Raw genomic sequence first — 25227 nt, 5'->3', positions numbered from 1 at the left:
AGTTATTACCGTGTATCAATGGACAAGATTTTAATAAGAATTTCCGCAATTAAGAAAGCAGGCATTAGCAAAATAGTGAAATTAACATCTGTATCCAGAAACAGTTTAATAATTGGAATTGATGAATGTAGTACATCTGGAAGCCCAATGTTATGAAAAAGTGCATTCATAATTGTAGGGTAAAAATCTAGTTACATGACATCTCCCTTTATCTGGAAATGCTTTTAAAAATCATTTAATAAATTAGAGATTGTTTTATGTTAATTTAACAGCTCCAATTTTTGTCATCTTTTACTGTGAAGCTGTCTTCTCACAGTCAAGGCACATGTGTGCAGTGTAATAATTCTAATCTTCCCTGGTTGTAGTAGGATAGAACATTTAGCATTTTTTGTCTCGTTATTTGTAACATTACTCTGAGGAACTGAAGAAAGAGGCTTGTCCTCTACTTCTGATCAGGAGAAGCAGAGAAGGTTGAAGCTTTATGTGGTTAAGGATATCATCTTGCACCCTGAATGTACAGCCTAGAATAGGCCTGCAATTTGCACAGATGACCTTTTTTAACAGTGATGAAAATGAAGCAGCTTCTTATCTGGGCATGTGTGAGCACATATAGAGTTACTGCAGTGGTGAACCTGCCCGTGCTGTTGAAGCTGTGAAAGGGAGAGCAGAATAGCAACTGCAGTATCACGGTGGTCTCAGCTTCAACTGCAGCAATTGCAATGCATTACCTCTCCTCCCAGAAGAACAATGAGTAGTTTCTGTGTCAATAACTTGATCACATGGATCAGAACTAAGGAGTCAAAGTGGTTTTGGTTACTCTCAGTGGAGAAGATTTTTGCCTAAAATGGAGGTACTGGCAACAGCCTCAGGAACAGGCAAATCCAATGTGGTGTGAAGAAGGTCAAAGTCCCCTGAGAAGTTTTGGGCACAACTATTATGCCTTAACATCCCTCCTACAGTTAACAAGATATGTACTGAGCCTTTGCAACATGTTTTTTCCATGCTTACCTCTGGATTTAACACATCATGCAGGCAGACAAAAGGTGTATCAGTCAGTCAAACCATATGCATTTGAGTGGTTAAATGGATGATCTGCCATGAGCCAGGATGCATAGGCTGTTTGTCTTCTAAAGGGATCTATGTGGGGAAGGAATTGATACTTAGAAGAGCTAGGTATTGGGGAACACCTCAAATTTGAGTTACAAGCTATAGTATTGTTTGAGATACTACCTTTCTTCCCCTGAAATGTCTGCTGTTTGTATAGGACACCAGCTGGGCTGATGCATGGTCATGCCAGTCTTCTTTTACAGCATGTCAACGCGCCAGTCGCAGACACCCAGAAGTGGATTTATTTTCACAGGAAATACTGAGGCCATTGTTGGGCAGCGCAGTAATGGGCAATGACAGGTTAAAGACCATCTCTCTGTGACAGTTGGAAATAAATTGTACGGAGGTGCTTATCTTTTCTAGGTGGGGGAAAAAAACCAAAACCAAATGCAAACAAAACCATAAACAAACAAAAACCCAACAACAACACCCCTCTCCCCCTAACAAAATCCCCAAGAAAAAGCTTCTGGAGGTTAATGCCTGATTCAGCTAGGGCATTCAATATCTTTGCTGTTGTTTCATGAGCTTTTCTGTTTTGACAACGAATCTATGTCAGCTGTGATCCTAGTTCTTTCCTAGGCAGCTGAAATGGATACACACATCTTTCTTAGTGTAATGAGCTAGGTTTTTGTGTGGATGGCATCTCCGTCTCCATCTTTTCCCTAAATGTTTAACTAGAAGTTACACTTTCACCATTTTTTATTAATTTCATTAATGAAGAATCTCAAATATTCTTTTAGGTCCTGTTCTGGATGATTACCTAGTATTCAGTCTTTTATACAAATATGAACATGTTGATTGCTCTTTTGTATACATTTTTTTTCCTTCTTCTTCAGGAAAAGTTGGACATAGGGACAAGAAAAGAGGTGGATGGAATGGGAGCACCTGAAATAAAATATGGGGATTCAATATGCTTCATACAACATGTAGATACAGGCTTATGGCTCACGTACCAGTCTGCTGATGCAAAGTCTGTAAGAATGGGTTCCGTGCAACGGAAGGTAAGACTCTAAAGAGTAATGCATTCCATTCAGTCACAGTCTGATAGGGCAGGAAGGGAAAATGAAGAAAGCTACAAGATATAGCTAATTTCTGGATTTCAAAAAATTTTAAACATGTCTTGTTTTCATTCCAAAAGGTGTTTTTTTTTTCTGTCATGTATTGAAAAGTTACGTGACATACTGAATTCTTAAACTGAAAGCCGAAGTGCACATTAGTCAAACTAAAATATAAGTAATAGCCTGTAGAATATGCTAAAATTCCTTTCTTCGGTGGGCTGTAGTTTGGATTGAGGAGGCTGTTAGTTCAAAGTCTTTTCTTTCCACATTGTCAGTGTGTTACCTTTCAGGTTGGAATGTTCAAGTCTTGAGCCCCGAGAGATTTCTTCTTTTAATGAGTAACTATGGCCAAACAGAATGCTAATTAAGCATAATGAAGTCGGAAAAGGATTGTTCTATGACTTAACACATCTTCAAGAAGCTACATGTATGTTAGTGTTTATTGTAAACACACAACTTTGCAGGAAATTATTTCTCACCAAGGAAAAAAATGTTTTACCCTTCTTTTTTGGGGAAGAAAAAAGGTGGAAAAAGTGACTGTTATGCACACTCTAGTATTTTCTATGACATTTTACATGCCAGATCTACAAAACCAGAGCAACATCTAGTATACGTGAACGGTCATGCCTTATAATTGTGTGCATATCTCTCCCTCTCTCTCTTTAAAATGTGTTGTATATGGGTGTATATATATATATACACACAGACATATATTCTAAAAATATTTTATAAAAATAGTGTATGTTTAGGAAACAGTGTTTATATATATGTAAAATTTTAGTGATTATAATACTAATATAATTAATAACTGTAACTGTAATAATTAATAAGATACATTATTGAATAATTTTGCAATGTAATATCAATAGTTTCTATGTACACGCTTGCGTGTGTATGAAAAAAACAAATTACCTAAAATAGTTTAAAATACTTATGTAGATTGGATTGAATGCCTTCAGAACCATAATAACTAAACATGAAAAACTGTAAGTTATTGGTAGTGACTCAAGGCATAGTCAGAAAAGAAGCCCAGTAACATCCTTAGAAATCGTGACCAGTAAAGAATACAGGTTTTGACCTTGTCCGTACTTCAGGGATCTCCTGGAGTGTAACAGAACTATTTTGAAGGCTGACAAAAACAAGCAAAAAGTTTTAGACTTTTTTTTTTTAATATATTGTTTATAGGAGCTGTAACTTTGAGATTATTATGGCACTGAGCCTTCTGGATCAGTACAAGTACATCCTTGGAAACAAGGAAGTAAAACATGGGATTATCTGTTTTTAATTAAATTATTATTATTTTGTTTTCCTTTGGGTGTGGCTTCATCTTTTCCTAGCCTTTCTTCCTGTGCAAGTTTTCATACTTCTTATTTGTTAATAATGTTTCGTTTTGCAGTGATGGTTTTTTTTTTTTTTTGTATTGCAGGCAATAATGCACCACGAAGGTCACATGGATGATGGTTTAACGTTGTCCAGATCTCAGAATGAAGAATCCCGTACGGCACGTGTCATCCGTAGTACTGTCTTCCTTTTCAACAGGTTTATAAGGTGTGCTTTTAAAATTATCTTTTCATCTCTTTTCCTTTTTTTTTTTTTCTCTTTTATTTTATTCAAAGTGGCCATTAACACTACAGTGAACAGTTTAACCCTCAGAAAAAGAAGAGATGAATACTTCTCAAACCAGACTTCATGCCAGTTCTTTAGGTGTTACCAGCAGAGATGTAGCCTGAGAGATATTGGTCAGTTTCTTTTCTCTATCTTCTGATATTATTGTTAGACCTTGATTTTATTGCATAAACATACTGAAAATACAAACAAACCATTCCTTGCCAAAATTTGCTATAAGTCATGTGGTGCATCATTTAGCTCTTTCTGTGTATGGTTTTTAAAAGTGCCCTTCCTTGAAAAACCTGGAAGGAAGAGGTAATTGCATAACTATGAACTTATAAAAGACACAAATATACTGGAGACATACATTGTCTCAAGAAAAAAAAATTCTTAAAAGTATGAAATCACACCTTCTTTCTGCCCTCCCATTACACTTTATTAGTTTCTTTTTAATGGTACTTGTTTCTTAAATATTTTGCAACATATAAAATGTTTTATTTTATAGTATTTAGCTATTCAGAAATACTGCCAGATGTATCTGATTTGTGTTGATTTTACTACTCCAAATGTCCTTCTCAGTAACACTCATAAAATGAATTTTCAAATGTTTGTGACCTCAGTAATTGATGAAAGGGCTCTCTCAATCTGTGTAAGCTGGCATTAGAAAAAGGATGATATGCGATAGGACTGTATAGAATGATAAGAAGACAATGTGGGAGATGGTGAGCTGAATCAACCGTGTCCTAAATCAGTGCATAGCCAGACACAGACATGTAAATTTGTTGAAAAAACATTTACCCAGGTATCGAAGTAACAACAGAGAAAAATGCCTGTCAGGAGAATTGCCTATTGTATGACATTTAAAATACAAGAGAAATGCAAGCCCTAGGTCACTTTGTAAATAATACATTTTCTTAGAAGCTTAAGAATGCCATAAAAGATAAGGACAGAGAAAGGCAATTTAATGATAAGGTTTCACAATTCAAGGTACTGCTAAATTACAATGAAGATCTTTGCAGAGTGCACAGGGAGTCCAAGGTAGCATTTAACAATTTAGTTTTGACAGGATGTTACTCCAAGAAGAAAGACCTGAATTGGAAAGGATCAAAATTATTTTCCAAATTGTGTGCCCCAGTTCTTTCCCATGATGTCAGTACAAAAACTGTGCTTCAGATAATGTGCTCACAATAAAAATTAAGTTTTAAAGATAACTCTTGTAACCATCTTTTTGAAACATTGAATTATTTATTCTAAGATACTGTTATTCTTCAGCAGTAAATATTCCTACTGAATACACGTTTCCTAAATGTAGAACTTTTCCAGCTGTAGTTCACCATTTGAGATATAAATGCAGCAGCAAACCCCAAACCAAAACAACCAACTGAACAACCCCCTCCCCACCCCCCCGCCCCAGCCCTGCTCCCTAGATACTTATCAGTGTTGTCTGAATCCAACAAAAAGAAGAGTATAAAATGGGACTTCTATTCCATATTGTGGCCTGGAGAAGAATCCTGTGAGCAAGCAGAATGCTGTGCAGCTGGGGAGAGAGGACTGGCTAGGCTGATCAGTTTGCCAGCGACCTTTAGTGCCCCTAATGAAAGAAAAGAGGGAGATAAGTGTGAGGCTGGAGGGTGCCTGTGCAGGCATGGTGGGCTCCTCTGCCTGCTGAAGCTTGCTTGTCTTTAGGTCAACAGAAATGGAGAACAGGTGAAAACAAAAGGGATCTATTTGCTACTTAGAAGTTTTACCCAAAAATATGCTAGGAAAAAACACCTTCTTACAATGGCAGGATTGAGAATGAGTCAGAAGGGTAACCATGAGCGTCAAATAAGCCCCCTCCTTGCACTCTCTCCTGCCGCGTGCCACCAGGGTGGACCCTTCTCGTCAGGGCTGCTCCTCTCCTGATGCTTCAGGGCCCTGTCTGGCTCCTGCAGAGTTTCAGAATTCTCTGGATCTTTCCCTTGTCTCTGAGGATGGGCACTGTGTCTGCAGGCCCTCAGCACCCCTGGTTTCTCGGCCCCTTATGGCCCTCTCTGCTCCTTTCAGAAGGTCGTGGCAGGCCTCCTGCAGCCTCTGGTTGGGGCAGACCCCCTGCCCACTGCTGCCTTCCCAAACCCTCGCCTTCCACTTGCTGCCTGGCACTGGTGAGGTCTCAGCTGCCACAGCCCCATTGTAAGAAAGGTCAGGTTTTAAGGGAGGAGAAAGGTATATCAGGGGTCTGGAAAGCACAGTGCTGAGGAAAACTTGCATTATCGGGTTTCTTGGAGATTCAGCTAAGCAAGGGGCAGGTGTGACATGGGTGAAAACGGTCTACCTCCTTCTTCTAGGAGACAATGGTCATAGACTACAGCAAGGTCAACGCTTGTATATCAGGGAAACAAAAAGGCTAATGAAGTGCTGGGAAGGTGTGTGTGGAGGAGCTGCATCTTCTGACACTGAAGATGACTTAAGAACAGGTTACAGATGTGCTCGAGAGCATGTATGGACTAGCTGGGCACTTTTCAGCACCGTAGGACTGGTTCTTTTACTCCTCTTCATTCTCCTCATGATGCTTTGAACAGCTTTACAATAACTTCTCTTTGTCTTTTGGTCTGTCTCTGATACTGCTAAATGTGTAGGTAGAATATTAAGATGTGTTTTCTGGATTTCAAAAAAATTTAAGAGAAACAATGTTTTTGATGCTTCTACTTTATGTTTTGGAAGGGAGGCATGGGTCATTAAGAGGAGAATGGGGCAAACATAAATAACTTTTGAGAAGTTATGTAACTGTCAGAAAATGAATTGAGCTTTGGCATCTAAAATAATATTGCTTTTAAATCCATAATGAGTATAAATTATAAAATAGATTGATTTCCAATACTCAGGAGACTTGACTACTTCTTGTAGGGGCCTTGATGCTCTCAGCAAGAAAGCAAAGTCTTCCACTGTCGACTTGCCTATTGAGTCAGTCAGTCTGAGCCTTCAGGACTTGATTGGCTATTTTCACCCCCCTGATGAACATTTGGAGCATGAAGACAAACAAAACAGGCTCCGAGCACTGAAGAATCGCCAGAATCTCTTCCAGGAAGAGGTAATTCTGTCAGTTTTACTCCTGATTTTCCACCATGTTGTCTGCAAGTATTCTTTCACAGTGTTTGTGTAGCATTGATGTTTGATCTGGTGCATGTTTGCACTGGGGTTTTTTGTCCTCTAAGATTCAAACTATCTGCTACATTTATAATCTCTTTAGATCTGTTGATTTTCTTCTGTATCTAAAGGAATACATTTACGGCTTTGCTTCCTTTTTTCTTATATTTTTATTTTCTCTTTTTTTTTGTTTTGTTTAAATTAGATACTAACATGACCTTATGCCCTGAATTCTAACCGTAATTTACTCCTTATGTGTGAATTAATTTCTTCTCTTATAGTTTAATCTCTTGATGCAGAAGGATGTTTTGTTTTAATAAGTACGCTTTAAATATTTTGTTTAATATTGTCTGTTATTTCTCTGGTAGTGACAGTTGCCTATACTTAGACAGATGCCTAAAAGCCTTCAAGAATAGAAACTTGCCTAAAACTATGTCTGTAATACTGTGTTTGGTGATTATTTTTTTTTGGGTGTTTGGTTTTTTATTTTTATTTTTTGTTTGTTTGGTTTTTAACCATCCTAAATGATAAATTTTTATTATCATAGTAAAGGAAAACCTTCCTGTAGGAATTGCTTTGACTCCACTTGTCTGACTCCATGTATATATTGCTGTGTTTTGCATATCATGCCTTTCATGTTTTTGTTTTCTTAGATTTCTGAAAATCTTATGTGTTTGCACTGAACAATACTTTTTTTTTTCTCTGACAATCTGAGCCTTTCCATTTTTAGGGTATGATCAACCTTGTTCTTGAATGTATTGATCGCTTGAATGTATACAGCAGTGCAGCTCATTTTGCAGATGTAGCTGGGAAAGAAGCTGGAGAAGCATGGAAATCTATTCTGAATTCTTTGTATGAATTGCTAGGTAAGACATATTGTGCGTTACTTGGATTGATTTAGCTCAAAATAATACTCAGATGAAAATGAACACATACCTGCTTTAGTGTAAAGACTTAACGCTGCGTACAAATTTAGGATACAAATCAAATAAGTTTTTTGCATTTTCAACTCCCTGCATGTGCTTAAGAATAAAACATACTGAAAACACTTAAATAATGTGATTTTATTAATAGTATTTGTTATGATAAATAACATGTTTCTGACTTCAATTAAATGATTGATTGCTTTTCATATCATCATATTGCTGATGTATCTTGTATTCTGCCCCAAAATGTGTGAAGAAATTATATGTGAGTATTTCATTCCTCTGTTGAGGACCCATGACAAGGCAGGTGGTTTTGTAGAAGTTACGATTTTTCACACATCTGGCTGCAGAACTGCAGCATAAATCTAAAGCTTCTATAACCAAAACCTTGCAGAATTGTTATCTTAGTTTCCAATAAAACATAAAGCATTTTATGTATCATTTATACTGAATCTCACTCCTGAAAAATTTGGTATTGAAAAGCTATACGAGTAAGGTTAGGTTAGGTTATACATCAATTCTCTTAAAAACTCCACAACTGAATATTGAGTTTATAAAATGTAGTGAGTCAAGTGGTTAGAAAGTGCCCAGATGAATGTAGTGTGTGTATTAATTGGCTCTCTTGAGGATATGCACTGTGAAACATGATCACATGTGAGTTTTTCTGTAGGACTCATTCCTTACTTAGTGCTCATTTATTATTGGTACTTAAAATACTTAGTTTTCACTTTGCTACTCAGTGTGTGGTGTTGAACCCTATTTATTGTAAGCCTTTTAATTCATGTTTGGAAAACAAAGCTATCATCTTGGAGTTCTTTTGTGCCATTTATGATTAGTAATCTGAATAATTAGAACTATTAATAAGTGTTGTGTTGGAATCTTCTGTAATAAGGCAAATAGAAGATATTATCTCACATTCACTCAGAGAAACAGTTACAGGAAGAAATGTAGGCAAAAAGAGTCTACCCTTGCTAGTTCCTAAATTAAGAGCTGTAGGATTTGACCTTTTTTCCAGAATATTCAGCAGTATTTCAGGTGTGCAAGGCATACTGAAAACTTGCATTCTCTGAATTCAGAGGCACAGAAAATGAAATTTTACTGGCATGCCTCACTTCACATAAACTCTCCTTACTACCCAACAGCAAAGTGAATCAGTTGACGCAGTTGTTTATATAGTACTTTTACAAAGCTTTTCCATAGTCAAAGTAGGTACATCATCTTGTGCTCTTGAAGAAGAAAATAATCTTGGGGCAGGAAAAAGGATACCCAGTGTATGGTGCACAGCTCTTGATAAAACCACTGAGGTGGTGCTGTCTGGTCCACTACTTTTTCTCTCAGAGGAAGTAGAAGTTGACACAATAAATATCATTGAGACAACCACAAGTCCTTCCCAGAACCTCTCAGAGCAAAGAAAGGGCTATCTGAACAGTGGCTGCTGGCAGGCCGTTAGGGCAGGAGGTGGTTCCTTTGGCTCTGATTCTGATTGATGGGCTGCTAATATCTACCACCTCTATGTAACTGAAGATTGGAGCATGATGTGTATGCACAGGTTGTGAGGGTGACCAAAAGTGACATTTCCTAGTGTTACATTTTACAAACATTATAGAGTAATTTTAATGTTTTTGTTTTGATTTCCATGGTTTTTATAGTTGATAGCTAAATACACCCTCTATACACCTCTCTCCAGTTCTGTAACTTGCATCATAGTGATGAGTGAGTTGATACGTGGGTCAAAAGCAGTACTTCAAGTACATCAGACTGCTTTAATTTCAGCTAAGAGTAATTCGTAACAATGGTATGCGGTTGACTTTGTATTGAAGAGCTGTTTCAGAGTTAGATGGCAGCTTTTGCCGGTGGCTTTATGATATTTGATGACTAAGAATTTTTATGACTTGGCAACATAAATGAGTGGAGTGTCCAGATCCTTTCTGTTAAGGAAATGCTCTTGACCCTAGGTTTCCTATAGCATAGTCTCAGATATCTGTGCTTAAATAAATACTTTAATCAAAAGATAAAATAAAAAATTAAATTGAAAGGTACAGCAAAGAAACAGTCCAGACTGGGTGTCTCTCAAAGGGAGGGACCCCGAGACAAAAGAGTCTCACAGTTTCAAACCCTCAAAGTCTATGCATCTGCTCTTCACATGCCCTTCACATGGTGTCTATGTGCCTTTGACCCAATGGTAATTCTGGCTCTGGGGCTTCTTTGTATCTTAATGGATTCTCTTTCTCCATCCTCCAGGCAGCTTTTTTAGTGTTCTTATCTTCATGGTTTGCAGCCTCTACTGACAGTGTCTCAAGAGAGACTCTCTCTTGGTACTGGTCTTCAAGGTCCACCATCCTCAAGCAACCAGCTTCAAGATAGGTTCACAAATGTGGCCTGGAATTCCAGTGAGCCTGGCCACTCAGGCTAGGTTTGGCTTCTCATGCTAAAATAGGTTATTCAAACAGAAGAATACAGCTATAAGAATAGAATACAATTTAAAAGCTAGTTTCATTAAACTTATTCTGCATAATTTCCCTTTTTTTTTTCTTTTCCTTTTCTTCCCATGTCAGGTTTTTCAAGCTGGTGTAGACCTTTCTTATGTTTGTTGCATGTTACAGCTCCATTCTTCACTTATCTTTGCCAATGTCTGTCTTCTTTCACAACTCTGTGATCTGTTAGAAGGTGAAGAAAATGCTTCTTGCTGTTTTCATTATATGTCAACAAAACAAAAGAACTACATATAGGTTTGGCTATCTTCACACTAAAAAGCAACCAAATTGTTCAGTCTGAATTTTTTAAGGAAGCTCAACCACTGACAGGCAAAAAGGGCAGCAGACTTTGTCTCTAACAGTTAAAATTTGGAAAAGATGCATGAAACTAAACCAAGAGTTCACAGTGAAAATGATACTAAATCTCAGTGTAAGCTTCTTGTCGCAGCAGTGCTACTATTATGTTTTCCCTCCCTCTACTTCTCTCTTTCATCTTCACTCCCCCTAACGCTTGTATGAACGCTTGAAAATGTGACGTTATGTATATATGGTTTTGGGGGATGTCTGCTTGTCCAACCCTGAGATAAAAAGGTCATCTAGAATAGGGGTGTCAAACTCATTTTGTCTTTGAAGGCAGCTGAGGCTGATGTGGCCCCTAGTGAAGATGGGTTTGACAACCCTGTTCTAGAAGGAACACTGGTAAAAATTTCGAATTTTATTTTTAATCTATCTTTCAGCTCACATATATGCCCACTAAGTAAAGTGAATAAGTGATTCTGCTTTAGGCTTTTTTTTTTTTTTAAGGCGGTTGCTTCATGTGTGCTAATGGTAGGTATTTTATTTTATTAAGAATCAATTTAAGAGGTTATGGCAGGAATTATAAACATTTAAAAGTATCTAGACTAGGTCCAGAGAGGTCTCAATGAAATAAATTGATGACCTTTTAGCGTGTAGATGATGTTGTATAAAAGTCTGTAGTTGTGTTATTCATAGACGGAGGATTATGCTGAAGTTTTTGTAAGAATTTAGTTTGTTTTATCTCTTGTTACATTAAGGAAAGCTCAGACTAGAGAAAATAGTGTCTTGAATACTGAATCATTTATCCAAGTCTGAAATTCCTTCTGAAAGAGTCTAATTGTCCTGTTCAAAGTATTATTTCCATGAACTAGATGATCTTTTTGAGGTTCCTTCCAAACCCTAGCATTCTGTGATTCTGTGACTTGTAGTGTGTACAAAAGTGGACAAATTTTTGTTGATTTCCCATCTCTGTGTGCCCTTTCTGCCCCTCATGTTACTTCCCTAGCTGGAAGTAACTATCTTCTGGCAGCTAATGCTTAAGATGCCTGGCTTTGATCTGACTGTAATGAATTTGTACATTGCTCTGTTCTGAATAATGCTGGAGCTGTATAGTAGTTGCACGGATGACAATTGGATATTGTTTGCTCAGTCTTGCTTCAGCAAACAGTACTTTGTTTTTGAGTCTGCACATAAATAAAAGCAAACTGTGATGCCAGAATTCATGGCTTCTGTCACATCACTGACATTGTGATATATTTCACCGTGATGAGAGTGGAGGCATTTATAGACTTTGAGTTGAGACTGGATACTATTGCATATAAAGACCATGGAATCATAGAAAGGTTTGGCTTGCAAGGGACCTTTAAAGATCTTCTGATCCAGTCATCCTCGTGGTAAAATATTCCTTCCTTATTTCAATCTAAAGGGTGTTTCAACAAGATGGACCCAATTTGAAATCACTCTATCTCTTTATTTATTATGTACCTCTATCATTTATAAAAAGGTTACTGAAACTTGAAAACTAATTAAACTGTAAATTTTTGTGCAACTGTAACATGTTGCCATCATAAAATATACTGCTTTGATATTAGGTCCATCTTCAAAACACCCTATAAACCTGCCCTGTTTCAATTTAAAATGATTGCTATATACCTACTAAGGCATCTGTCCTTCCTGTATGACAAATACATACAATCACTCTGAACTTGTATTTCATGCTTTTGTATCACCAAAGAATGCACAGGAGTATATGTAATTCTGTGACTTTAATGTCTGACTGACCACATATTGGTTTCTATTTCTTTAAAACTAGATACCAGTCTTGTTCAGAGTAGTGGACAATAAAAGAAGCAATTGTTGTATATTATTTTTTGTTTTCCATGTTAAGTGGCTGTGTGCCTCATTTAGTACACAGTTTTAATCACTGAATACTAACCTTTCACAAGCCTCTGCTGACCTGCATTTATGAAACCATCTGCGTCTTATTTCTTTTAATGAAGTTAAATTACTTCATGTCGTGTTAAGTGATGAACTATTACTGCCTTCATTTTATGTTTGCACCTGAAGCACAGTGAGATTATATGGCTTACCTATAATCAACAAAAAAGTCGCTTACAGAAACAAGTGTTCTTTAGTTTGCATCTGTGTCTTCTAACAACATTTTCCTCCTTTTATGATTAGCAAGTATTTTCAAATAACTATGGCCATGATTAATTAAATATGTAAGCTTTCAGGGTATAGATTCTTTTATCATATAATACAGCAAGAGAAAGGATTTTTTTTGTTTTCCTTGTTAGGGGTTGTATATTTATTTTTCCCCCTGTGTTGTTTGGTTGTTTGTTTGGTGTTTTTTTTTTTTTTTTTTTTTTTTGCTATGAAGCAACTGGTTTTTGATCTGTTTCCTAATGATACAGAACTGTCAGTGCAGTGACTTGTTTGCAACTAACTCCAAGATTGCGTTTCCAATATTGCAAATACAGTTTCATATCAATGTTTATGTCACAAGTCTGTAAATTTAGCCTTTTACAAATGAAACAGCATAAATCCACAGTTGCAATATAATATAGTGAATTTCTGCAGCAATAACGCATAGGTTTTAAGAGGCCATTGCCTCTTAGCAGGGCAAACAGCCTCTGCTGCTGCAAATAACTATAGAAATTTCAGGTTGAAATAATTTGTTGGCAGAACTAGAAAATGATCTTAAGAAAAGCATTTTACACTGTTCCACACACCAAACAGAAATCTCAGTGTCTTACTGTTTTTTTCAGAGCAGAACAGATGCTTCTCTGAGGGCTCATGTGTATGCATATACATGCTAAGGCACATGTTCCAGGACAGGGCAGGTTTGTGAGGACCTACAGTGCTCAGTGAGATTTCTAGTCAGTTCTATCCACCAAATCACTGCACACATTCAGTCTGTTTCAATCTTCAGCTTGAAATGTGAGGGTGAATGAGCTTCAAACCAGTTTCTTCCTCCCTGCAGCCCCATCAAAAGCATGACAACTAGTTTCTGGACATCTATCTTGTTTTAGTTCCTGTTATGCTTGAACAAAGGTATTGTATCAATAGAAAGTAATTTACAATTAATCACTTGTGGTTTTGGCTTCAAATTTTGCTCTTCCAGTGTTTACTGTCTTTACAAGAATACTGTTTTACAGACATTTATTTCTACAGTAGCAGCTGACTTTTGTGGGGTCAGTGCTGGTGACATCATGTAGAGCACTTTGCAGGGGTTGTAGAAATGATTGTAAAGCCAAAATAGTTCAAATAACTTAAAGGTCAATTTCATGACAAAGCTATTTCTTATACTTAGATCTAACTATTTAAATTTAAATCAAGAACATAAATAATTAAAGACTGAGAATCTGTCTTACTGGATCCCTCCTGGCAAGACCAGACAGAGATTCTTTTAGTTTAAATGGGCTTATAATTGCGATTTATGTTTCTTTCCTCTTTTTTCCCCATAGCGGCTCTGATTCGAGGGAATCGTAAAAACTGTGCTCAGTTTTCTGGATCTCTTGATTGGCTGATCAGCAGATTAGAAAGACTGGAAGCTTCTTCTGGTATGCTTTTTAGTATTTTAACTTCCTTATTTGACCAGCTTGTCATTCTTTAAAATTAGTGATATACTTGTTCAGTCTAGTTATCATGAAGTTCTTCCTATGAGAGAGTAAATTATATTAATAAAGTGAGATTTATATTTGTAACATTTTCACATATAGGTTTTGCTTGTAATTCTACCATAAGTTTTGGCAGTCATTTCCTTGACCAGTTGGTTGTAATATTACCTTCTAATTCAGGCACACAAACCATTTTGCCAAACAGTTTAATTTGTATTAAGTTACTTTCTCTGTAATTCTATTAATAGTACCTTCTCTTCCTTTCTCTTTGGAAGTCTGCATGTTTTTCAGGATTTGCATCAAACTAAATATAATAATGACGGTATGGAATGGATAGAATTTGTCTCTTCCTAAAGGACTGTAGTGGTAATCTAGGAAAGTTCATGTATTCCAGTTGAGTATGTGTAATAGATGGGTCTTGAAACACCCATATGTTTGCATGTAACAGGGTTACCTACATAATACACATGCATTCCCTGTCTGAATTTCTGTTTGAAGTTAACAAGAAGAATGCCTGAAACACACTGGAGATTTGAGAATCTGGGAATTCTGTCTCACTTTAGACACAAATTCTTTAAGCTAGCTAATTTATTTTGTCATTACCTAATGCCTGATCTTCTTGCTCAATGACTATGTTAACCACTTAGTGTCTATGAGATATTATTAGTCTCTGTGTTGCTTAAAGTACAAGTAAATGAAGATATGCTGAGCTTTACTGTACTTCTCACTGAAATGGTGATTCTGGATTCTGTTTCTTTGAAAGCAATCTGTGCTCCATAAACCTACTCTGCTAACCAAAAACGTTGTATTTTTAAGTTTCCAAAGGATCTTTTTAAAAAAGTTGCAACTAAATTTGATCAAAAATCTCTTTGGACTGTATTGGCAAAATAAACTTTTTGAGCAGAATAAGAAGTAATTAGTATGAACAGTGCATACTATGTGAGTGTAAATAATATCTTAAGAATTTCTCATGGTGATATATAATTCCTGTTGACATTGACACATTGTTACTCCGTACCTCTTTGCTGTCTTCTATGTAGCTATTGATGTGATAGAAGTCTACAACAGAACTTTAAATGTGGTTTTAGGGATTACCACACTTGGCATGTGCTTCTTTTGAAAAAATGGTCTTCAATACTTGTTAGAATACCATTTTTTAACAATACTACTCTATTTTCTTTAAAAGTATGTGTTTGAAACATGTCACCATAGTTTTGATTTTGTAAACAGGTGGTAGACAGATCTCATTGTATTAAAGAACCTCGGCTGTGTGTATCTTGAAGTTACTGAAGAGATATTAGGTCCACGTTTCTGCAATTTATAGTGTTGATTTCATGGGTCAAATGCCAGTGGCAGGACTGTTCTCCTTCTCAGAGCCAAGGGTGAACTGCCATGGTGTTCACTAGCTGATCGGCAAGGTCTGCAGTGAGTGATTGCAGCTCCAAAGTGCAGTTATACATAGATGCTTCTCCTCTTGGAAGTTTTTGCCTTTCTCAACTCTTGGAGCAAGCAGAAAGTTTAGATGTCATTTATTCCTCTCTTGGTGCAGAGGCTTGTTTTGATACTTTGAAGCATTTGCCTGTGTAAGCTTCTCCCATCAGCAATGTTTCGTAGAAGTCTTTTTGCAGAATTTTGTTTCATGTTTTTGCTGCAGAACTATGGCTTTAGGGCAGGGGACCTGTTTTACTGTGCTATTACTTCCTCTTCCTGATGTGCACCTGGTGTGTTTCAGCCATGGTTTGTTTATGCTCTGAATCCTTGAGCTGCTCAAGCTATGAGGCAAAAGGAACATGAGGCTAAATCTGTATCAGTACTTTAGTTCTCAAGGGATGTTGCAGACAGCTGGCTGCTCATGGCACTGGTGTCTAGTTAGAGATTTGCTAATAATCTTGTCACTGTAGCTAGTATATTGGGCATAGAGATCCCAACTAAATAGATTTCATAACTGAACATTCCTGTTGGTTTACATTATTGTCAGAGAAACCTGCTCTGCAGGTGCTGTGATCTTCTAGTTTTCATGATCACTTGAGTAACAGAGAACTAAAACAAGCATTTAAAAATTGGCTAAATCACTGGCTAGATCTCTTCTCCACTACAGCCCACCATTGGTGTGAGAGCATTCATCTAAGGAAAGTGTTCTCACAGTTATGTAGTTGCATGGAATTTGACTGCAACCTTCTTAATGTCGATGTATTTCCTCAGTTATTCATGGTGAAATTATTTCCTAAGAGACCTAATTTTACATCTGAAACTTGCAGGGCTAGGATTCTCAGAAATAATGCAAAACTTTGCGCTCAGCTGTTAGAGGTTCAAGACAAAATCTGTTATGACAGCTCTAAAAATGCTGTGTTACATGGTTTCTGTTGTGCATATGTGTTTTTAAAAATTAATCTGAAAGTAAAAATAAGCTTTGAGAATAAAAACCTTATGATATTATAATAAGATATGAGACTATTTCTGTAAACAGCAAAGTAATCTGACATTGTAGTCATACTGCATAATGAGCCTCATGACATGCTGCAAAAATTCCGAAGGTACTAATATTTGCAATGCTTTTTTGTCCTGAGTTTTCCTCTAGGAGCTAGGTCACTTGAACTCATTCCCCATATGTTCTGGTAACATAACTTCCATGTTGCCTTCCAGACTGATTTTATAATTAAGACTTTTTCTGGTTTTGAGGGAATCAGTTATAAAAGATGCTGCTTATGCTATGCTTTAGTTATCTTGAGAGGCACAGTATGTTTAGCTTTTAGTATGTAAATGTGCTTTTGTGATTTTATGTGGGATGCTTGCTTGCCAGATTTTAAGCATTATATGGCTTCAATGCAGTAAGGCTATGCACTGTTTTAATTTACAGTGGTAGGTCTACAATAGAGAGAAATACTGGACACCTTTTAGATAAGAATACCAGGCTGCATATATTCACCTAAAATAATTAATTAATTTTCTAATGTAAAGAAGTGTTTGTAAGGAAGTAACACCATGCTCTGTTAATCACTCCAAAATTAAGTTCACCTTCAACAGTGATGTTGTCAACTACATCTCCTGCAGGTGTTTTCTTGAATGTCTTGTGATAAAGATTTGTCTCCATAAACTATTTATCAATAAAATTCCTATTTTCACTTTCTTCTTATCCTTGAACTAAAAATACTATAAAAACGGAATAAAAACATTAAGTGTGTAAACAAAAATTGTGAGTTGGTTGTGCATTTTACGTTAGAAATTGATTCTGTTCCTGATGTTCACTGAAGCAAAGGAAAGAAAATGAAGATTTGTCCAAGTATAAATTTGTCTAAGAGTAGACGGTATTAGAAGTGAGATACTACAGAAGCTGAGTGAATAATTCAATGCAGATGTTTCAGCTCTCTCCTCAATGCATAAATTAAGATTAGATTAGTCTTTTTCTCAGAAATATATTCCAGATGGGATTACCTTGTCCTGTTCTACAGTATGACATTAAATGAGCCAACATATTGGCCTGAACATGTATGCTTCCTTTCATCTATTTGTCATTAAAAAAGAACTTTCACTCCTCTTTATCATAAACTCTGCATATCATATTGCTTGTGATATTTGTTTTAAATTTGAACACTTGCTTTACTGCCTTGAGCAACTCCAATGAAATCGGAACAGGTCCAGTTATCTTTAATATAGACAATCTAGAAGTAGACCAGTCCAAACAGACATGGTACATTCATAGGTAATTTTTTCTGATGTAGAGGGAGTTTGCCCTTAGAAAAAGATGTGTTTGATAATCAGCATTCAGATGCTGCAGTAATTGAAGAAGTTGCTGTGGCAGCTGGGTCTAATTGATAATATTCATTTATTATTGATTCTTTAACATCTTCGAAGTATTTTTACTTCCGTTATTGAAAAGGTTAACACTAGAAAATGAACCCTGTATACTATTTTAAGACAAAAATAGGATTATGAAACTACCTACACAAATCTGAAAATTCCAAGGTTATGGTTACCACACTTACATTATGTGGTAGCACTTCATATTGGATTACTCTTTATATAGTTAAAAGTGTGTTTCAGTGCTACAGTGAGAAGTGGTAAACTTTATATTACCAGCTTTTGAATATAGTGTTTTCCCTGCATTCCCAGACCACTGTGGCACACAATAAAGTTGTCCATCTTGTTCCAGATTACCACTCTAGATTGGAGATCCTTTTGTAACACTTTCCTCACCTCCCTAGGTAGTTTTACCATGATGAAGAGACCCCTGCCTGTCTAGTTGGGAGGCTGGATGGCTTGTGCTCCTGCTATGTTGCTGCAGGACATCTACTCCTTTAGCTTGCTCTCATGACTCTTAGGTTTTCATCCTTTTTATCAATATTGGAAGTGTGCATCTATTGCAGCCAAATTCAAGTTTAATATGTTCTCTTATTTGTGGTTAAAACTATCTGCTTATACCTTCAAGGCTACAGAATGACTTTGGGAGTTTACACCTAGCTCCTTATATTGCGGTTTTGACTTTTTTTTTCTTTTAATCTTTGGTTGTCTCTAAAATGCTTGCTCATTTTTTGTTTGTGAGAGGCTTTATGATCAGTTAGTTGTAATGTTCCAGACTATATTGTATTTTTTTTACTCAGGAATTATTAAAAAAAAAAAAAGAGGGGTGAGTGTGTGTAAAAATTCCCCCGATAAATCAAAATACATATTCTTTTTTCTTAAATTTGCATTTATTTATTTATTTATTTATTTATCGTTTACAAAGTGAAAAGCTTGTTTTTATTGTTTGCAAAACTTCAGATGCCTACTGAGGACATTCATGTGGATAAACCACAGTCTTTAAATTCTTAAATATTAGCTGTCATTTGCTTATGATACACATTTTTTTCAGTGATTTATTCCAAACCTGTGGAAAGATAACAGAAAGAGCTTGCTCTCTCTATAAGTTGTAGATCCAGTCGGGAATGTTAAGGTGAGAGGGAGACAGCTGATAAACATAAATACTGTTTCAAATCTAATATTTCTCTGTCATAACGCTGTCTTGGCACTGAGACTGAAAAATCTGAGTTCCGTTAGTAGCTGTCTGGAACTTTTTTCCTTAACTGACCCTAAGCTTGCTCAGCCGTGAGGGCTGATGATCTCTTCCTCACTAGGATCGAAGAAATACCAGATCACTCTTACTGAGATAGTGTGTTTATCTGATGAATTTTTTTCCCACACCAAAGTGAGTTTGCAGTGCTACATTTTTCTTTTAGTAGAAGAGAGTATGGCAAAGAGTAGAAGACTCATGTTGTAAATCTTGTTTGGAGCCATGGCTTGAATACAGGGTTGAAGACAGAATGATGAGAGATGTACAACACAAACTGGATTTGCATATCTCTAGGTTTAAGACTGCTTATCAGCTTGTTAAGTGCTCTGATTTTTCTTATTGTGGCAACAACTGTAGCAACTGCTAATGATGTAAAATTTGTATTTGTGAAATATGGAACATCCCAAAGCAAGTGCTGACTTGATCCATTACACACAGGAGCTTGTTTTAGTGCCCCATTGCAGGGAACCATTTTAAGGCTAATGATTCTTGATGGCAATGACTACTACTTTATTTGGATTGGAATTACATTTAATTGAGAAGCCACTGGAGATTTAGTGGTTCTTGCTTCCTTGCACATCTTAGTTTCATTCTAGTTTCTATTTGTTTGCTCTTTAAGAGCATCACTGTGGCTCCCAGTATAGCTGTTACATACACAAAGAAAGTTACACGCAATGGGCCAGTAGACTGGGAATTTACCTTGGCTCTCTAATTCAGAGTTACATGATTCCCTTAGTGGTTCGTATGATTTTCTAAAGGAAGAAACAGAAAACTGTAAATATGGAGAGCATATTTTATGTGTATAATATGTGTGTACTATGAAGTCGTCACCTCTTCACTGAAAACCAATATTTTACTCAGTTTATTTGAATTTGTGAGTGTTCATCATCACATATTTATTATTAAAAATTCAAATTCATTTTTAATTTACATTTTTTTTTCTGTGCTTTCTGATTTTTACTTTATTGACTTATTTTGAGAAATCTAGAATTACCTTAATCCTGTTGGTTGTATTTATTAGAAACAATGATGTTTGAAACTATTTCATATTTCCCCCCCCAGGAATTCTAGAGGTTTTACACTGTGTGTTGGTGGAAAGCCCAGAAGCTCTAAACATTATTAAGGAAGGACATATTAAATCAATCATCTGTCTTTTGGACAAACATGGAAGAAACCATAAGGTAGGCAAAGAAGAGACAAGTATATTTAGGTGAATATTTGTGAACAAAGCAAACATGTTGTTCTGTGTAGAAGTTAGATTTCAAATATTTTAATACTGTATTTATAATTAAGAGTGAAACTTTTCCTAAAAGGCGTGTGAGCAGTTTGAAGAAGCAAAGAGGAACATTATCTTCTTTTTGATGAAAACATGGATACACACTTATTCTCAAGGGAAGCAGGAAGAATATATCTTAATGTTGTTAAGAGAATTTCAAAATTGTTGTAAAATAAAACTATTATATTGGATGAATGACAGACCCTTACATGTCTTCCAGTAAGAAGGTACATAGCATTATATTGCCTGAAGGAAGTCACAGTGATTATGAAAAAATACTTAAGATGAAAATAATCTTTTTTTTCCAGGTTTTGGATGTTTTGTGTTCTCTCTGTGTTTGTCATGGAGTAGCTGTGCGGTCTAATCAACATCTAATCTGTGATAATCTTCTGCCAGGAAGAGATCTGCTCTTACAGACACGCCTTGTCAACCACGTGAGCAGGTAAAAAGAAGAAAATCTATATCTCTGAACAAAGCAGAATAAAACTTGCAGTTAAAATAAATAGTCACTACAGAAAGCTTGTTTTACTTTCAAAAGTTTTGTTAAGATATTTTATTCTATGATTTTAAATACTCTTTGCAATATTGATTAGAATCAAAGCATGGGGCAGAGACAGCTGCTGCAATCTAAAGCTGCTCTAATCTGCTTTAAGTTTGTGAAAATGTAGTCTCTTCTAAAGATTATCTAGATCTAGCCGTGCTTTCAAAGTATTCTCAGCCGTTGCCCTGTGTTTGCCTTTATGTTTGTGATGTTGTGAAGATTTCCTAATCACCTTCGGTCAGCATCGGAATTTGGTGCCAAACATCTTGACCAGGGCCTGGGATATTTAGGGATTGCTCTCACCTTTCCTTCCATGGGGACTTGGAGAAGCTACCTTCCAGCAGACGTTAATAACAAGATGGAGCTAGTAACAAATTAGCAAAGTAATGTTTACGAAGTAAATGTGCATACAGCGTTTGAATTTATGGTGAAGCAGAGGAATCTCACTTTAAGTGAAGATTAATGGGGTCTTCCTCTGCCTCAAACTTCTATCTGTTTATAAAAGTCTCAATCATTAAGTGAGAATGAAAGTTGAAACATAGACATAGTACTTATAATTGAGAGTTCATAGGATTTATTAGGTGCTGAAGAACCTAAAAAAATCCACAACTGTATATTATAAAGAGGCCTTCTCAAATCTAAAGGTGAAATGAACTTGACAATTCTATAGCTGACACTCATGTTTTTCATAACTACATGTGACTTGACTTCCCCCAACACATGCAATAACATACCAATGCATATAACATGGAAAGATGGTGTAATGGGAATCATTCCATGTAGTTAGTACATATTTTTGCTCTGCATTAGAAAGTTGTCATTGAGAATATTCATATTTGCAGTTCTAATGAAAAAAAGGTTTATTTTTTTCAAGAGTCAGAAAGACTCATGAAATATTGAAAACATGTAGTGATAGGCTGAGGCTTGCATACCTTGCACCAACAATAGTTGGCAAAGAACCTTTCTAAGATATTGCTGTTTAACATTATTCTCCAGGGGGGCTGCAAAATTCTATTCACAAACCTGTATTTAAAAAAGTAAATTGGACGATTAGATTGATTAAGCTGTGGAGTCTGGACAGTCATAATAAAGCTGGTACTGTGTTCAGACAGAAAAAAAAATCAATTGGTGATCCTACCAATAACTTAGAAATGATTTCACTTTTCTGGAAGATTGCTTTTGTCAAACAGATTTTGTTTATATTTTTTAAGGGGACAAAATGTTTGACTTGTAACAAAGTGAAGAGTATCTCTACCTACATCGTTGGCAAAAGACACCTCATATACTTCTGGAAAGAAAGTGTATTAGTCTTCTGTGATAAAACAAGTTATTTTACAAGCAATCAGTTCAGTACAATCTACTTTTACACTGACATGTATTTCACAGTCCATATCAACCCTTCTTGCTCTCCCCGTGTTCCCTGCACCAGAAGGCACACTGTATGCTGGGACTGGCTTAAAGCTACATCTTTGATTAGGCAGCTTGTATGCAGAAATAAAATATTTATAGATGTAATAACTCAGTCCAGTGGAAGGATGTGAAAACTACTTACATTCAACCTAGAGGTCTAAAAGTGTTTTTTTTTTTGGTTTTTGTTTTTTGTGTGGGGTTTTTTGTTGTTGTTGTTGGTTTTTTTTTTGTATACTTCTGTGCCCTACGGCTTTAATTAAAATTGGATAGCTTTCTTAGTACAAAGCTGACACAGTAATGATTGTCTGGAGACAGATTGGGATGAGATTCAAGATACGATATTATCCCAAAAATTACATTAGAAGAACATAGTTTTCCTTCCTTTTTTTTTTCCTTTCCTCATGACCTTGATAAGTATGACTTTGCATATTGCTGTTTAACTAAATATTGAAGAAGTACAGTAATAGTTTTGCTTTTCAAGCATGCTCGTGAAGTGCTTTAAAGTCATCAGCAATAGGAACATCAAACTGATAATAAAGATTGGTACAATCACTACAACTTACTGAGTTACACAAGACTTAGAATAAGGAAGGAAGAGGTACAAGAGAATGTTGAAATAGATTGACACATTATTTTTGTATCTTTGTAAATGTTACTCTCTTGAATAATCAGAGTTACAGAATACAGTTTGCTACGTAAAATAAAACCTGTAGCATATACTAATTGCGTATCTATTGGTAGTTGGCGAATAGCTGTCATTTTTGCTTGTAGGCTTTAACATCTTTTAAGCATTCAAACAGATAAAATATTGTTATTGGTATCTGAGTGAGGATACTGTTTAAACTTTTAAACTTTTAAACTTTTAAACTTTAACTGTATATAGTATTTTTTACCAGAATTAGTAAATGAATAACAGTGATGCCTTCTGAGAGCTAAGGTCTGAGATGTTGCTGAAAGGGTGCCACAACTTTTCAAGAGCACAGACTACTACGCATTGCTACTCTTTCATGTGGGCACAAATGACACCACAAACCAGAACTTGAGCAGAATAAAGGAAGGCGACAAAGCCCTGGAGGTGCAAGCAAGAAGTATTGGTGCCCATATTATCTTTTCTTCCATTTTAACAGTTAGAAGAAAGAGTGCAACCAGAAATAGACATATAATGCAAATCAACTGCTGTCTTCGTGTCTGGTGCTGCTGTGAGGGTTTTGTCTTTTATGACAATGGGACATTCTTTGACTATAGCCTGTTAGGAAGGGATGGGATCCACCTGTCCAGAAGAGTCAAGGAAATCTTTTACAGTAGGCTGGCCAACTTGGTGAGGCAGACTTTAAACTGACAACTCTGGAGATGAAAAAAACAGAACCCAGGAGTGCAGCACAGGGTGGGCTCTGTCTGGCTGGGGAGCAGCTCAGTGGAAAAGGACCTGGGGCTCCTTGTGGACAGCAGGCTCCACATGAGTGATCAGTGTGCTGCTGCGGCTAAGAAACCCAAGAAGATGCTGGGCTGCGTCAAAAAGGGCATCTCCAGCAGAGACAAAGAAGTCATTATTCCACTCTACTAAGTGCCTGTCAGCTGCAATACTGTGTTCAGTTTTCGTCCTCCTAGGCAAAAAAATATATGGACAGGCTGGAGAGGGTCCAGAGAAGGGCCACAAAGGTGATCAAAGGACTGGGAAGTCACCATAGGAGGAAAGGCTGAGAGAACTGAGCTTGTTCAGCCTTGAGAAATGAAAGCTTAGGGGAGACCTTATCACCATATTCCAGTATTTAAAGGGTGGCTACAAAGAAGATGGAAATTCCCTTTTTACAAGTAGTCATATGGAAAAGACAAGGGGTGATGGGTACAAGTTACTCCTGACAAGATTCCAGTGGGACATTGGAGAGGGAAATTTTTCACAATGAGGACAATCAGCCATTGGAATAGTCTCCCCAGAGACCCAATGTTGGGCACTTTTAAGATTCGACTGGACAGGGTGCTGAGCCATCTTGTCTAGACTGTGCTTTTGCAAAGAAAGTTTGGACCAGATGATCCTTGAGGTCCATTCCAATCTGATATTCTATGATTCTATGATATGAAATTACTTCTACGGTTTTAATCACTCGAAGAAGCAGGAAATTTGAGTTTAACAAAGAGTCTGCAGTAGTTCATCATGTTCTTCAGAAAAGTTTTTTTAAAAAAACTTTTATTCTTTCTGTTTAAGCATGCGACCCAACATCTTCTTGGGGATTAGTGAAGGCTCTGCCCAATACAGAAAATGGTACTATGAACTTATGGTGGACCATCTAGAGCCCTTTGTGACTGCAGAATCAACTCATCTACGAGTGGGCTGGGCTTCAACAGAGGGCTACTCACCATATCCAGGTGGAGGAGCAGAGTGGGGAGGAAATGGTGTTGGTGATGACTTGTACTCCTATGGCTTTGATGGTCTACATCTGTGGTCAGGTATTCATTTTTCTGTGTTTTGTATTGGGAGGTTTTTTGTTTGGTTGTGAGGTTTTTTGTTGTTGTTTTTTTGTTTGGTTGGTTTTTTGTTTGTTTTTTAATACCAGAACATTATTTGCAAGTTCAGTGAATTTGTTTTCAACAGCAGCAAAGTGAATCAGATGTTTCAGTTGACACTAGGAATATACAGAAACAGTACCCTATATGAGAACTTGTTTCAAGTTGACATTGCATATTGAAAAAATTGTTTTATACAAAGTAATTAAGTTAGACTAATAATTTGTTTCAGCAT

The 25227-nt window shown here is 36.5% G+C and overlaps 1 protein-coding gene across 13 annotated transcripts in view; it reads left to right on the top strand.

Moving 5' to 3' along the window:
* The window catches only part of RYR2 (ryanodine receptor 2), a 395394-nt gene that overhangs the window by 184799 nt on the left and 185368 nt on the right, over positions 1 to 25227 (top strand). For all 13 annotated transcript variants that reach the window (XM_071806259.1, XM_071806250.1, XM_071806253.1 and 10 more), the window contains 8 exons: positions 1944 to 2108; positions 3592 to 3713; positions 6660 to 6843; positions 7630 to 7765; positions 14064 to 14159; positions 20326 to 20444; positions 20848 to 20981; positions 24694 to 24935. In XM_071806259.1, coding sequence (XP_071662360.1) covers positions 1944 to 2108; positions 3592 to 3713; positions 6660 to 6843; positions 7630 to 7765; positions 14064 to 14159; positions 20326 to 20444; positions 20848 to 20981; positions 24694 to 24935 — 1198 coding nt within the window. The remainder of the gene's footprint in view (positions 1 to 1943; positions 2109 to 3591; positions 3714 to 6659; positions 6844 to 7629; positions 7766 to 14063; positions 14160 to 20325; positions 20445 to 20847; positions 20982 to 24693; positions 24936 to 25227) is intronic.

Source organism: Patagioenas fasciata, chromosome 3 (genome assembly GCF_037038585.1).
Source record: "Patagioenas fasciata isolate bPatFas1 chromosome 3, bPatFas1.hap1, whole genome shotgun sequence".
Taxonomy (NCBI): domain Eukaryota; kingdom Metazoa; phylum Chordata; class Aves; order Columbiformes; family Columbidae; genus Patagioenas; species Patagioenas fasciata.
The sequence above is the reverse complement of the archived record's forward strand: the minus strand, read 5'-3'. Positions and strand labels throughout refer to the sequence as shown.